At 36.9% G+C, this 15,262-nt stretch overlaps 1 protein-coding gene across 4 annotated transcripts; it reads left to right on the top strand.

Annotated features, from left to right (window-relative positions):
* The first annotated feature begins 3,150 nt into the window (after positions 1-3,150).
* LOC112524526 lies at positions 3,151-14,743 on the top strand. Of its 4 annotated transcripts, none has more exons than XM_025134376.1 (16): positions 3,180-3,293; positions 3,605-4,122; positions 4,357-4,582; positions 5,658-5,929; positions 7,496-7,666; positions 8,228-8,995; positions 9,081-9,172; positions 9,566-9,628; positions 9,748-9,836; positions 9,957-10,022; positions 11,367-11,972; positions 12,197-12,271; positions 12,374-12,438; positions 12,530-12,587; positions 13,211-13,469; positions 13,877-14,743. In XM_025134376.1, the coding sequence occupies exons 2-16, from the start codon at positions 3,674-3,676 to the stop codon at positions 14,422-14,424; spliced, it is 3,807 nt and encodes a 1,268-aa protein (XP_024990144.1). In that variant the 5' UTR covers positions 3,180-3,293; positions 3,605-3,673; the 3' UTR covers positions 14,425-14,743. The 4 variants fall into 4 exon arrangements, with proteins under 4 accessions (XP_024990146.1, XP_024990144.1, XP_024990143.1 ...); XM_025134375.1 differs by having other exon boundaries at positions 13,208-13,469; XM_025134378.1 differs by lacking the exons at positions 3,605-4,122; positions 4,357-4,582 and having other exon boundaries at positions 3,151-3,293; positions 13,208-13,469.
* Positions 14,744-15,262: the final 519 nt, after the last annotated feature.

Here is a 15,262-nt window from a genome sequence, read left to right as displayed (position 1 = left end):
CATCTTTTCATTTTTACCGCTTTATATTGAAGGATGAAAACTATTTGAATTCATTAGGTGTTAAGTCTAACCCTTTTTTTTTATCAGCATGTGCATCAAATACTCGTTGAGGAATGGTACTAGCGATACTGTGACAAGTTGAGGCTAGTTAGAGGCACGAGAAAGATTTAGTTGAGTGCTAGTTTCTGTGACGCTCGGACCCTAACCTAGACTTTGAAAAGGTTTTAAGTTGTACTTTTATTAATGTTAAACCTTTGGTTTGCTATTTTAAGTAATTAAGTGTTGACCGTTGGAAAAAAATTAATTATTAATTGATGTAATATGAAAGTTTTAAATTAGTCGTTCTTTTCCAGATTTTAGGATGTTACAACCGGGTGAACTACTGAATGACTCATTTGATTAATCAATAAGAGTCAACATAAACCAAGAAAATGCAAATATTCAGTGTTTGAGCAACCTATACATCAAAAGGTTTGAAAAATCAGCACCACGAACTCAAAGCTCAGACAAAATCCCAAAACGATTATTTATATCAGATTCAAGTCATTCAGACTAATCCAAAATGATTCATCATAAACTCCAAAATATGCTTAAAGGGTTTAATAAATATCATGACCCAAGATGCCAACAAAACTAAATCATGCATATTATTTGAATGATTTATAAAACCATTATACCAAAATGCATTAACATCATATAATCCTCATATGACAAATAAGTCATTAGAACCTTCAAATTTTATGATTTATTATTAAATATCCCCCAAAAAAACCAATTACATGTATTTTTAAGATTTGTAAAATCAAATGTACCAATGATGTAAACTCATCAGATAATCAACATATGTGATAAATATCAATAAGAAATAGACATTTTTGGCATGTACAAAAATTTCACAAAGAAACTTGAACCCACCTTGCTAGGCTAGGTTAAACCTAGATTCCAAATTCAAATCCTTAGCTTCCAAAAATGGAGATTTCACCATCTCCAGGTCATCCCCAGTAAGTATTTAGGGTTTCCAAACCCACTCACTTCATCAGGTCTATAAATGAACCACAAATGAGCATAAACTTTAGATCTACAAAGATCTTTATACTACAACTCAAGATATTCAAGAAACTATTATCACATCAAACCTTGAGATCCTTCAACTAAAGCTCTTCCATGGAATATTTCCAACCTCCAAATCCAAGCTTCTAAACACAATATTTAGATTCTTCAAGATGAATCCACACCAAGCTGCTCTAAATCTGGTACAAGAACTCCCAAAAGTCTCCCTAAATAGGAGAGAAGTGGAAATGGGTAGGAAATCCCAAAAAATGGACTTTTAGAACTGTCCAAACCAATCCTACGACTTTGCCTGTGACTTAGGTCGTGTGGCAAGTCGCCCATGCTCCACCCTCCGGCTTAGGTTGCGTGGCTTTTTCTTTTAAGAATTTTCTTCGTTTATCGCATCTGAATCGATCTCCAAATATTATAATATGATAATTATATAAAAACCTTGTTCCCTTAGCATATTGAATGCCAAACGATCGCGAATATACTCCAAACGAAGGCTCTGAAATCACGTGTGTTACAAAAGCTATTGGGTTTGGTCAAGTAAGAGTTTTGATGTTCTCGACTTGGACCCCTTGGTTTGAATTAAGTGAGGGTTTTTTTATGTTCTCCTCTTGAAAGCTTTGATTATGTCAAGCGAGGAGTTCTGATGTTCATGTCTTGAAGCCATTGGGTCGATCAGGTGAGGAGTTTTGATGTTCACACCTGGACTCTTGGTTTGAATCAAATGAGGAGTTTTGATGTTACCATCTTTAAAACATTGAAGAGTAAGTACTAAGGTCGTTTGATGGTCTCAAGGTGAAACTCGACAATATTGATATATAGCCTACATTGTGTTCCACCACATCAAATGGAAACAGGTTCCATCCGTTATCGAAAGATGTTATTTGATATCTGAAAAATGATGTATTTTGGAAATATGTCGTTTTAATTTATAAACATTTTTTTCAACTGGGAAAATTTTCATTTTTTAGTTAGTAATTTGTTGATGTTAAAACTTAAGTTTCCATTTTAGGTATTTCGAATGTGTCCCTAAGAAAAAATTTATCTTTCAGTTGATGTATTATAAATTTTTTAAATTAAATTCCAACCCCCCCCCCCCCCCCCCCCCCTTTTTTGGGGTGTTCCACAAGTTACATTGCCAAATAAGCATTTACAAATTAAATCAATTGAAATTTGATATTTTAATCTCATGGAGAATCTTCTTTTGAGAACTCTTTAATTCGTGAGATCTCTGAGAATCAATGCATGATGTGCTATTTCATACAATATTTTTTTTCCATCCATGACTAAAATTTAATGTATTCATTAACATATATTTGTTTCACATGTACTTGGTTCACAATGTGAAACTTTTTGACATGTTTGTAGAACAAAAAATACATTTAAAAAATTTCAAATTGTGAACAGAATACATATAACAAACAAACCGTGAAACAAATACATGTTAATCAATACATTAAAATTATATTCAGATGAAAAAAAATCATGTTAAACAAAATCTTAAGATAAAAGTTCTCACGAATATTACAAATTTTAAAGTTCTCAGATAATTAAACTCTTTACGTATTATCAACACACACACGTTGGTTGGAACTTGGAAGATATAAAAATCAGTTCTTTATACGAACCGATCACAATGCATAAGATATTATGGTTATTAAGAACATCTTCAAGAGATCCTCTAAAACAGCGAATCAAAAATTAAAACCTTAAAAAAATATGTTCATTCCCAACAACTTATCTATTTTAAATATAACAATATAAATTATATTATTAAAATATTAAATATATTTCATAAAATATTATTTCTTTATCATATACATTTAATTTCAAAGATTCTCATTAATAAAAATAATAAAAAAATAATTTATTTTTCTTAAATATTTAAAGATTTTCTAAATCTGGAGAATTTGACTTTCTTTTTGACTTTCTCCAAAAATATTGGAAATTTCCATTTTTAAAAAATCTACAAGAAATGGTTTTTATATTATATTTATTCAAGAAAAAAATGTTTTTTTATTGGGCTTACGGCCCATTTAGCGGCTCTTCATTAGCCCAAGTATTGCTTTAAAATGTAAAAGCCCAGTGGCCAGTAGTCAGACGAGCTTAGCGAACTGCGAACGTGCAGAGAAAGCAAGTGAAAAGGGGGACGCCACGAAAAATACAGAAACGGCGACGACCACCGGCGACCGGATATTTACGGCGACTCGTTGACGGAATTTTACCAGAAATAGGTATTTCTTCTCCAACCTCAATTGTTCAATTCTTCTAACAATATAGGTCAAAATTGTCCGAGTCAAAGCTAGGGCTCAGAATCATTCGTTTTGTTGCTTATATATTGAATTACATAATGTAGCTTGTCTGTTTATTGTTTGATGAATAAAGGTAGTGAATTTTTGGAAACTTTACGGATAATGTGAAATTCAAGCAACAATTTTGCAGCGGAGCGCTGACTGTTAGTAGGAATTATGTTAGGATTAGTTTTTGTTTTTTATTAGTTGAGTTATTGGTTACTTAAATTTAGCTTATCGTTTGAATTTGATAGGTAATTGATTCAGAATAAAGTTTTATGGTGTTTCAATATACGAGTGGGATCCTAGGGGTGTTTTGAGTTATGGCTGGGTATGCGGCATTTGAATCGGCTTCAGCTAGTTCATCTGAGCTAGGATTTTCTGGAACTTATTTGAATGGCCAGAGGGGGGTTCGTGCAGTGGCAGTGAGGCCTAATTTGGATAGGTGGGGAAACCTTAGAGAGGGTTCTGAGAGCAAGATGTTTGGTTCAGGATTTGCTGTGTCACGTGGTGGAAATAGTGGGGTGGTAGCATCAGATGATTTGCGCACATTGTCACAGTGTATGTCACTGGAGCCTATTGAGATGGGTGACCACAAGATTGCTTGGTATGTTGAGTTAAGGAGGGTTATGGGGATTTCTGTTGGAAGCACAGCTGAAGAGAATTCTTTTGGAGCTGCTGCTGCTCACATGAAGCCCTCACCCCCAGTGGCAGTTGTGAAGGATTTAAAGCGTTTCAGATTGAGTGTTGTGGATACATGTGTCAAAGCTAGGTACTTTTTGTTTATTTAGTCTATCGTATATAAATTTTAGAGTAGGTGGACTTTTACGACACTTTGTCATGTTGCCTTCTTTTTGAACTTCAAGGTCTGTCACCTCTGTTTAGCTGTAACCTAAATGAACTATGTATTGCTACTATCTAAATCCTGGACTTGTTTCGATAGACAATGTATCAGTAGGATTTCCTGGTCGGTAGTTGATGTTTGATGATGTGCTTTTGTTAATAGGGACAGAGCAAATAAAATGGATGAACACTTGCATAATTTGGATAAATATTGTGAAGCTGTATCCTCCACGAAACAACAGAGCAATGAGTTGGTGATTAATGACCGACCAGGTGCTTTAAATTTGAAGATAGGTACCCAAATTTACAATATAAATCAGAGAGTAGAAGATCGACCTAAGAACATTCTTCTCAACAAGCGTGTTCGAACTTCGGTGGCTGAATCCAGGGTTTGCTTCTAATATGAATTTACAACTTGATTTTTATTGGTATTTCAGAAACATCTATACCCAATATTACGGGGTTCATTCTCTAACCCAGATTGGAATCTACTTTAACTGTGTGTATTTCTCCTCACACATTCCAAAGTAAATTTGTTGCTGTTGTTTGACTGTCTGTCTACTTTGTTTAAATTTCTAGACATTGCCTTAGTTATTTTCTCAAATATACATCTTTTGTTCTGATAAGCAAGTTTTATCTTTCGACTTTACATGAAAGTAGATCTAAAATGCATGCGGTCCTTCTCAATAATCATAGTATAGACTTAATTGTAATTTTGCCTTAATCTGAAAATGCGACAATAGCTTGATGATAATTCTGTGGTAAATTGGAAAGTATCAGACAGGCAAGTCCATATATATTCTGAAAGCTAAAATTATGTACAAACTTGGGTTCACCGAGATTATGGATATTGGTACCATTTGGGTTTTTTTCTGGGAAATTGAGTCCATTCTATATACTACACTTTCAGACGGGACCCAAATATATATGAAATGTAAATTGGTGCTGAGAAACACTGCATATCATGTGCATGTATGTTGCTATAAATTTACGTGTTTATACACATAGCTTCAGGTTCCATTTGTTTTTATTGTTTCCTCCACTTCCCATCATCCATTTTGTGCGTCTCGTCTTTATTCCTCCATTTCTTCTCAGATCAAGTAAATGTGATCCACAATCAGCCTTCATTCTTCGCTTAGTATAAATTGCACCCTCAAAATGAGAACATCAAATGGAAATAAGAAATGGCACCTTAGTAAGGTGTGTGTGTGTTTGACGATTACTTTCTATGCATCCATAATTCTGTACAGAATGAGAAAGATTTTGGCAAAATGGAAATAAGAAATGGCACCTTAGTAAGGTGTGTGTGTGTTTGACGATTACTTTCTATGCATCCATAATTCTGTACAGAATGAGAAAGATTTTGGCAAAATGGAAATAAGAAATGGCACCTTTGTTCGCTTACTCATTAGTTGGATTTTACTGTGAAGCTGATCATGTTTTTGTTTTTCCGCTTTATTTCAGGCAGAATGCCAGAGTAATGGCCTACAGAGGCAGCCTGTGGCAATGGCTAAAGATGGAAATTTACTCGAGAACAATGGTGGAGAATCTGATTTGTTTGACAAGATTCGTATGCTGGCTGCAGGAGGGGAAGGGTGGGATAAAAAAATGAAAAGAAAACGTTCAGTAGGCACAGTTTTTACAAGAAATGACAGTGATGGAGTGCCTAAAAGAGCTACACAAAACAAGGTTGTTGATGAACGTGGTTCACAACCAAGTGATGCCCCCATCTGCAGGTAGTACCATCATTTCTTTTTCTGGATATTGTTCTATTTTCAGCTGGTTCCTCTTAACCATCTGTTTTCTATTATGTCTTTTCAATTGAATTAAGGAAAATGTAAACTATACACACGAACTTCATCAAACAAACCAAAGGGTCTTTGGCCTAGCGGTATCGTAGCCCTTGGCCTCCTAGGAGGTCAGGGGTTCAAACCTCACCATAGGTGAGGAGGGTGTGTGAGTTTATTTGTTGCATTTGCCGTATATAAATATTATATACTTCAAAAAAAAAAAAACTTCATCAAACAAGTTTTTCTGCTTTTTAGGTGGGAGTTGAACACTCACAACCCCAGTTACTAGTGTAAGTATGCACTTTGTGTGCTAGACCCCTGCTAGCTTACTCAATGCTACCCATGCCTTGTCGTAATGCATTGGCTTCACCATTTTGGTGTTACTGTTCTTCTACTGTATGACATGAAAATCTTCTAAAAATGCACAATCTTGATTCATGTAACTTTGTCAATTCACCCTCAGCCCTGCAGTGATTATCTACATTGATAATTTTGCCATTCCAAAATGGATGTCCACAATGAAAAAGGCAAATAGTTTAGGAATGTGTAATTATTATCTAATTAACCAGTGAACACCTTAACCCTTAATAATAGAGAGAGAAATTGTCTATATCTCATAATTAAGAGTATAATGGGAAAGTAGATGCTTACTTTTGAAAGTGGACGCTTATTTTGGGTCAAACTAAAATGGAAACATAGACTTATTTTGGGACGAAGGGAGCACGTATTTACTCTTACTACTATTTAGATTTTTTGAATTATGACGAAGTTGAATATGTTCAAATGTATAAGGGATGATTCATTAATTTCCCATTGTTGGAGGTAACTGTTGCATCTGTTTGATGTCGTTTCTATAACAGGAAACATTGAATCTTAAGTTGTCCTATATAAGTTTGACAAATTTGGCTGCTTCCTTCCTTAAGGATTCTCAGTATTTGGCTGCACCACATGATTCACAAGAAAATTGATGCCATCTAATGACTTTGTTTGTAATGCAAATTATGCAATAGGCTGGTTTCCTTTCTTGGGTTTTAATCCAGGGAATGGAAACATAGACAATTAAGATAGTCTGAGCTTGCTGGAAAGAACTGCCATTCGTCATTTATAGCTAGGAAGTGTGGTCTTGAGCTCTTATTCTCTGAAATCATCTTAAAATAAAAGAAACCGTTTGGTTTTATATAATATAATGTGCCCATCCACCACAAGCCCAAATTTTCCATTTTCATTCCCTGTTATTTGCATTTTCATTCTCATTTTCATTCCCAAGAACCAAACAACCCATTAGTGTAATCCACATTAGTACACTCCTTTTTGAAATTATGGTGAGGATTTGTAGCCATAGAACATATAGAAGTGGTCCTTGCTCAACTTTGGTGTCTATTATTTTGTGGCACACAAATGAGGTTTGCTCTTTGCAAATATGAGATTATGTTCTTGTCTATTTATAGTCCTGTAAACATGGTAATGGTTGATGTTCTATTGATGCCTGTACTTTTTCTTAAAACTCTGCAGGTTAGGGGCTTCTAATGGTACTGGTGGCAATAACAAGCCCAACACAACATCTTTGCCTAATAGTTCCATCACGGGCCTGTCTCCCAAAGGTGAACAGGGAGTGCCTATTCTTCCGAGCACTCTTACTGCTGGATCAAACAAGGAAAGGATCATCACAAAAGAAAACAGCAAGTGGGTGCTACCTATTTGTAGTGTAATATTTGTTTTCACTTGATTTGTTCTGCTAATTAGTTTTGAAGCTAGTCGTGCCGACTTGGGCCTTGTTTGGTAACACTTATGTTCTTTAATTACAGTTTTTTTGTAATGTAAACATAGTTGTGATATTTGTTTGACAACAAAATGAAAATGTGTTCAAAAAGAGTATCTGTTCTAAAAAGAACAAGGTGAATGTTTAAATAAAAAACAATGTTTTTTACTGGGTTTGAGATCTCAACCTCATTAAACCCAAATATTTAAACATGTTTTCTTAAAACTAAGAAACCTACAAAATCAAAATTGTAAATCATAAGTCATTTACAAAATTCTGTAAACTGACCTTGTATTTTTGAAAATGTGAACATTTGGTAAACAATCTATTCTGTTCAGTTTTCACTTTTTTGAAATGTAAACAGAACAACAGAAAAAAATCGTTGCCAAACGAGACCTTGGTGTCAAACCTCTTTCTATTGATACACTCTTTTTGTTTTAATCACTGTCTTTCTGATGGTTGTTGGAGCTTTCCTATATTTTCAGGTTAAATATCCGTGATGGCTTTTATACTACCTTTCCTAGTCCAGTGGCAAAAAGCAAGGCTTCAAGGACTGCACGAACAGGCTCTATGGTGGCAGCTAGTTCATCCCGAGGTATTCCTTATGTACCTGGAACGCTTGGAAGCTGGCAGAATGCAACAGATGAGGACAAAATTCTTTCAAATGATGGGAACAATAATCGCAAACGTGCTATGCCTCTGGGGTCATCTTCTGCTCCTATGGCTCAATGGGTTGGTCAGAGACCCCAGAAAATGTCTCGAGCGAGGAGAGCAAATCTGGTGTCTCCTGTCACAAATCAAGATGAGAAGCATTTATCTTTTGAAAGCTGCTCACCTTCTGATGTTGGTGCTAGATTGGTCTCTAATGTGACCAATGGTTCTCCTATTTCCAGAAATGCGACAAGTGGTCCCCCGAAGTTAATGGTTAAACTTGATAATGTTCAATCTCCACTACGATTATCTGAAAGTGAAGAATCTGTTGGTGGTGAAAGCCGATTAAAGGACAAAGAAATGGAAATTAGTGAAGCGGATGCAATTGTTGTTCAGAATACTGGATCTTCTGTTACACTTGCAAAGAAGAAAAAACCTCTTATTAATGAAGAGAGTGGCAATGGTGTGTGGAGACAAGGGCGCAGTGGAAGAGGTCCTCTGATTGCAAGGTCTAGCAATTCGCCAATGGGGAACAGATTGGATAATGCAGCCACACCAAAGCCACTTCAACGTAGTAAGACTGGTTGTAAGAAGAACGGAAGGTGTGTAACTTTTTGGCAATGACAACGAGTTTGTTTATTTTTGTGCTTCAATTATAATTCATGCAATAATGCTGTTGTTTGCCAGTAAGCCAGGCCGTCGATTGAAAAGGCTTTCAGATCGCAAGGGCTTTTCCCATCATGTCCCATTGCATAATAGTAGCTCTCCTGAATGTACAGGTACGTTGTTATCAAATATGGACATATAAGCCTGTTGTAGTTTTGTATTCTTAGTCATCTGTGGATCTAAGCTGTTAAGTTTCTTATCTTCAGAATGAAGTTATTTACATATTAGTTTTGTGTTGGATTTTGGGAGAAATTATTATGAGGTGGCCAAGTTGGCTTGCTCAAGCTAACCATAGTTCTTGAATTAGAATCCCACACTTGTGTCTTGCTCCATGCGTTACTAGGGGTGTATCAGTGTGTGGATGGATGAAGGTTCACCCTTGGATATTGGTTTTCCATGTCTTCAAAAAATTATTTGTCAAGCTGTCAATATTTTGTCACCACCTTCCAAATGAGGGAGTGCTCATTTTTGCTAATAAATATATGATTTTGTATATGATGTTCTAGGGGGGTCGGATGATGACCGGGAAGAGCTGTTGGCTGCTGCAAATCATGCTCGTATAGCAGGCCGTAAGACTTTGCCGATTAGTTTTTTATTTTTATTTTGCTTTTGTAGTGGAAGGATAGTTTTTGAACTGCTTATTAGTCACTATTGTGTAACTTGTGTTATTATTTGCTTGTATCTGTAGATCTAGCATGTTCAAGTACATTTTGGAAGAAAATGGACCCACTTTTTGCTTCTGTCAGTTCTGAGGACAAATCCTTTATATCCCACCAGGTTGAACTATATTTAACAATATGTAATCCTTTCTACCTATGAATGTTCGTGATTTTGCACCTTCAAAATCCATTCTGTATTTTTAATATGCTTTCAATTGCTGTTATGTTATTTGAGCAGCTAAAGTGTTCACAGGAGATTCGGGAAGGTGCTCCTCAGTTGCTTGGTCATGTAAATAATGCTAAGGTACTTTCCGCAGCCAAGCATCTGTGATTGTTTGACATTGGAACGCCACTTTTTCTTGCTTGGACTTGCTTTTACCTTGATTATTGGTCAACCGACAACACAAACTTTCTGTATGTTATATAAGTATGATTAGACATGATGCAAATGTTCCAGTAGTATGCCTTTTATGAGAGATTGGGGACCTTAACATTAAATCATCTTTTTTATCCCAATGGAACCTGATCCACCTTGTTACTTTTATAATTTGCTGGTCAATATTACTAAAAAGTAAGCTTAAGTAACCACCTTTCATATTTTTTTCTTCATTTACCTTGCTCATTCAAGTGTTGCATACTTTTTGCTTAGGCATTCCAGTTTATTTTGTGTTGGGACCATATTTGGATGCTGTTGGAAACACAAAACATACACAGCATACAAAGGGCTCTTTCTTTGCGGAACTGTGAATTGTTCTGGTCCTACTTCTCGATATTTATGTCTGAGGTTTTCTAGTTCTCTCCTTGGCACATCTGCTGGGACAATTCTCTTTCAATAAGAGCAACCACTTGAAAAGCCTTGAACTCAGTTTACTCTCATGAATCCTTCCCAAATCAGAGTGAAGTGGATGATGTGCCGAATCCGTTACCGACTTTACGAAGGTGTTAGACCAGAGAATTTAGTCCAGATGCCTGGTGGTCTTGTATCAGTGTTAGATGATGTCTAAAAGTTCTGTCATGATCTGAAAGACCCCTCTGATCATCAATTCTACTATTCTGATTGAGAAAGAAACTTCTACGGATGACCAAGCTGTGGGTGGTCTAAACCGATGTTGGCCATGCTTGTGATGGTTTTCAATTGTTCAGTATGATGATGACGTGCAGAAACATGAAACATGGCACACAGCACAGTGGCTGGACTAGAATTTCCAGTGGAGGATTGGCTTCTCATCTTTCTCATGTTTGCCAGTTCTTTTACATTCTTCTGTTGTATAACCGCCAGACATGCATGTCTTATATATCCAATGTGTCCACATTTCTTCTCAATGTTCTAGTTCTGTATTTGATGTATTTAATGTAAGCAAAAACCAAACAAACCCAGTGAGGTCCACCTGGATGTGGGGCCTTTTTTTGGTTGGGGGGGGAGGGATGTACGCAGACCTGACCCCTACCTCAAAGAGTAGAGCGGTTGTTTCAGTGAAGACCCCTGGCTTGTGCAAAGTGTGCAAAAAGAAAGGGTACAGCTTGCTCAAAAAATTTGCAGCTAGCTCTTAATTTAATGTAGTTCTCTTCAACTGCAGATCATGTCATCGGAGTTGATAGTTCTTAGATTCTCTTCATGAGTAATCCTAAACTTTGTTTGCTGTTCCAGGTGGGACTTCTGAATGAAGAAGATTCTGTATCTGATGCATTTCCTTCTGGAGAAAGAGAAGTGCATATGCAACATCAGGGAAGTGAGTCTTTCTCTGGGAGAGATGATATGGATAAAACATCTAATGGGTTCATGCCATTGTACCAACGAGTATTATCAGCACTTATTATAGAAGATGACATTGATGGGCTTGAAGAAGGGGAAGCAAGGAATATACAAGTTCAGAACGCTTATGGTGCTTCGACTTATGATTCACATCACCTCGGTGGTTCTGAGCCTAGAGAGGGGGCTAGGATGGAAAATGAATGTGATACCATGTTTTGCAACCGTGCTCAAAGTCTTCATTCAACAAATAAATCTTTTCCAAGCAATGGAGGTATAAACTCATTTAGAAGCTGTACCATCAATAGTCCTGTGTCTGAAGATGGGCATTCAGAAGCTGAGCTGCTGGCTGGGATTCCAAAGAGCTTCCTGAAGAAGTCACCACGAACGTTACAGATGGAAGGTCTTGGCAAAATTTCGCTTGGGTGTCAGTATGAACAGATGTGTCTAGATGACAAACTTCTACTGGAGCTTCAGAGCATAGGCCTATGTCCAGATACACTGGTAAGCTTGTGTCTGTAGTATATTCTGCGTTTCTGCTGCTTTAAAAGTATTTCAGATTAGTTTATGGAGCTTCCGAGGTGGAACAGTACGTATGACTGATATTATTAGAACTCTAACTTCTCTGTTGGAGAAATTTCTCTAGCTAGAGTGACATTAAGATCGAGTAGAACAGTTTTGAACCTATGGCGCTTTGTCTTAACTCTCCTTTTTTCTCTGTATGACAGCCTGACTTGGATGACAAGGAAAATGGAACGATCCTGCATGAAGTTGATAAGCTGAAGAACAGACTTCAGCAACAGGTAAGCTGTCTTCTCCTTTAACAGAACTTCAATTGAACATTTTATTTGACCTACAACTATCTCTTGTATTTATATGAGTTTCCATTTTTGTTGATTCCATAGGAGGTTGAGAAGAAGGCATGCTTAGAGAAAATAAGTAGAGATGTTGAAAGCAACTCTGGAGTCCGGTAAAACTTTCATAGCCAAACTTTTTTGCCAGCGTAGTCCAGTTGCATTGCTGGTTTATCAAAATTCAAACATTAACTGGTTGCTATGCAGAGACCTTGAAACCCTTGCTATGGATAGGTTGGCTGAGCAGGCTTACAGAAAACTTTTGGTGAGTTCCCTTAGCCAGTTCTTTAGTTTTATTTTCTCAAAGTAGTCATTTCTCTCTCCCCCCTATATTATAAATGTGTGTATATATAGGGTCAGGTTCAGGGGGAAACCGCAAGAAATGGAAAATTGAGGAACACCTTGGTAACCGTCAATCTGGACGGTATGCACATGTGCATACAAGTAATTTGTAAGCAATTTGTCCGGTATGAATATGTGCACAGCATAACATACACACGTGCATGAATACCGAGAAACAACTTGAATCACTTGTATACACATGTGCATACCCTCTGAATGAATGGTTATCAAGGTGTTAGTTTTTCATCTTTTTTGGGGTACAGTGGGTTTGATTTGAAAATCATGCTAGTCCATGATTATTTAGTTGGTCTTTGGTTCTGGGACGAAGCTAGCATCTTTCATGGCCATAGTACTTTGGGACAGTTTTCTTGGGTATAGAGGGTTCCTGTACATTTTGCTTGACTGGGAGTTCATATAAATAATCTTTAATTTATTTTTATAAAAGCATTTGTGGTTTACAGTCTTAAAGATAAAACAAGGGCCTAATGAACTGTTGCCAACACCATATTCACTCGAAGGTAACTTGTTTTTGTTAATGTTTAGCAGGCTACCAGACGAACGTCTAGATCCAATGTACATAAGGTGCCGAAGCAAGTTGCACTGGCTTTTGGAAGGAGGACTCTTGCTCGATGTCGTAAATTTGAAAATTCAGGTACAAGTTGCTTCAATGAGCCTCCATTTCAAGATATCCTTTTTGCTCCAGTCGAAACCGAGCCAGAACCTACGGCTTCTGTTGGATGGCCCATTGCCAGCACCAAGTATTCCCGATCACGTAACTCTCAGCCAGAACCCAAGCACTTAGCAGGTACGCCCATTTGGTTAATTATTGCCCTAGCAGTTGCTTTCTTTTTACTTTAGGGTGCATTTGGTATGCGGGGCAGGACAGTACAAAAACTTGTCCCACGTGTGGCACGATTGTAGACTGGGACAGAACATGACCTGAATGGGACAAAAATGCATTTTTTCTGTCCCACCAGAACAGGTGGAACAAAAATCAGGAAGATGGATAAATTACAAAACTACCCGTGTCAAATTTAAAACCCTTCCACAATTCTCACTTCCCATCCAGTCCAGTCCTCGTCCACGTACCAGAGGCACCCTAAACAATTTGCAGCCTTTTGTCATTTTCTTTTTTAGTCCTATTTGTTTTCCTTCCATTTGAATGTTTGACTCCTAGCTTGTGTACGTAAATTAATTGGATTTGTTCTTTAGATGGTGGTCCATCTAATATCTTTGGAAACTTCAATCATCTCTCCGATGAGGTGTTTGCAATAAACGGACCAATATCCAACAGAGGAAAGAAGAAAGAACTATCGCTTGATGATGTTGGCACTGCCGCCATTCGAGCTGGGACAAAGGGAAAGAGAAGTGAGCGTGACACCACCAAATCTAGACGTGGCTCAAAACCAAAACCAAAACCGAGACCAAAACCAAAACCAAAACCAAAGCAAAAGATGGCTCAACTGCCTATTACATCTGGGAACAATGAAACCAAAGGACCAATACATCCTGTACAGCCTTCAGCAAATGGGAAACGTCAGTTGGCAGATAGTAGACGGGATGTTCGATTTGCGTCCCAGGGTAGAAACGACACTACAAACCTGTTGGCTGATGATTTAGACCCATTGGATGAATTAACTGTAGGCGCCCCTCAGGATCTGACTTCTTTTCTGAACTTTGAGGAACAAGATCTAGAAGAGGATTTTGCAGCAGGACTTGACATACCGATGGATGATCTTACCCAATTGGATATGTTCTGATTTTGTTCTAGTGTACATTCACATGTGAAGGATGGGAGTCAGATGCAGCTTTGCATTTGGCAGTTTGTGGGGGTATAATTATTTAGAGAAATGAATAACATCTGGTGTATCATCATCTGCTTTCTGGAGGATAAGAATAAGATTGTGCAGATAGATTTTGACAACCCAAAACCATGGTAGTTTAGCAGCAATCTAAGGCAGGTCATAGTATAGTTTTTTTATACTATTACTGTAATCTAGTTTAAAAAATTCACATAAACCTTGGGATGGCAAAATCCTGCTATCTATTGATATATTAATGGAGAAGATTTTTTATTAATCATTGAACTCAAAAGTCTGTTTTGTAATGGTCTGGTTCTTTGAAAGCTAAATTTATTTAACCTGGATCTTCCTGTTGGTTAAATTTCAGTAATTTGTTGGTTATTATAGTGCAGGTCAATTGATTGAAAACGGAGCCATGACTTGTAGAACAAAGTTTAACAATTGACATTGTTGTGATCATTTCGTTTCCCATATATATATATATATATATATATAGATTTGGGATCATGTGAAACCCATGATTTTTTGTGAGACCCGTAAGACCAATTCTCAACCCTTAGATTAGATCTACCATCTGAACATTCATAATCACAAAATTGTCCCGAGACTTCTCAATAATCACAAAATTGTCACCGTACAACTTTTTAATCATTAGATCATTAGCTTATAAAGTTAATCAATAAACATAAATTGGTCTTACGAGTCTCACGAAAAACCTATGATCTCACGTAAACCTAACCCTATATATATATATAGAGAGAGAGAGAGAGAGGGGAAAGTTCAGTTGTAAACTTGT

This window comes from Cynara cardunculus (genome assembly GCF_001531365.2).
Source record: "Cynara cardunculus var. scolymus isolate 2C chromosome LG 13, CcrdV1, whole genome shotgun sequence".
NCBI lineage: Eukaryota > Viridiplantae > Streptophyta > Magnoliopsida > Asterales > Asteraceae > Cynara > Cynara cardunculus.
This window is presented reverse-complemented; position numbering and strand designations above follow the sequence as displayed.

Bases quoted from the DNA above. Each gene is read 5' to 3' on its own strand.
- LOC112524526 (XM_025134375.1), top strand. From the start codon at position 3,674: ATGGCTGGGTATGCGGCATTTGAATCGGCTTCAGCTAGTTCATCTGAG. The intron at 7,667-8,227 runs GTGGGTGCTACC...CTATATTTTCAG, and splicing joins ATCACAAAAGAAAACAGCAA to GTTAAATATCCGTGATGGCT. The intron at 9,629-9,747 runs GTAAGACTTTGC...TTGTATCTGTAG, and splicing joins TCATGCTCGTATAGCAGGCC to ATCTAGCATGTTCAAGTACA.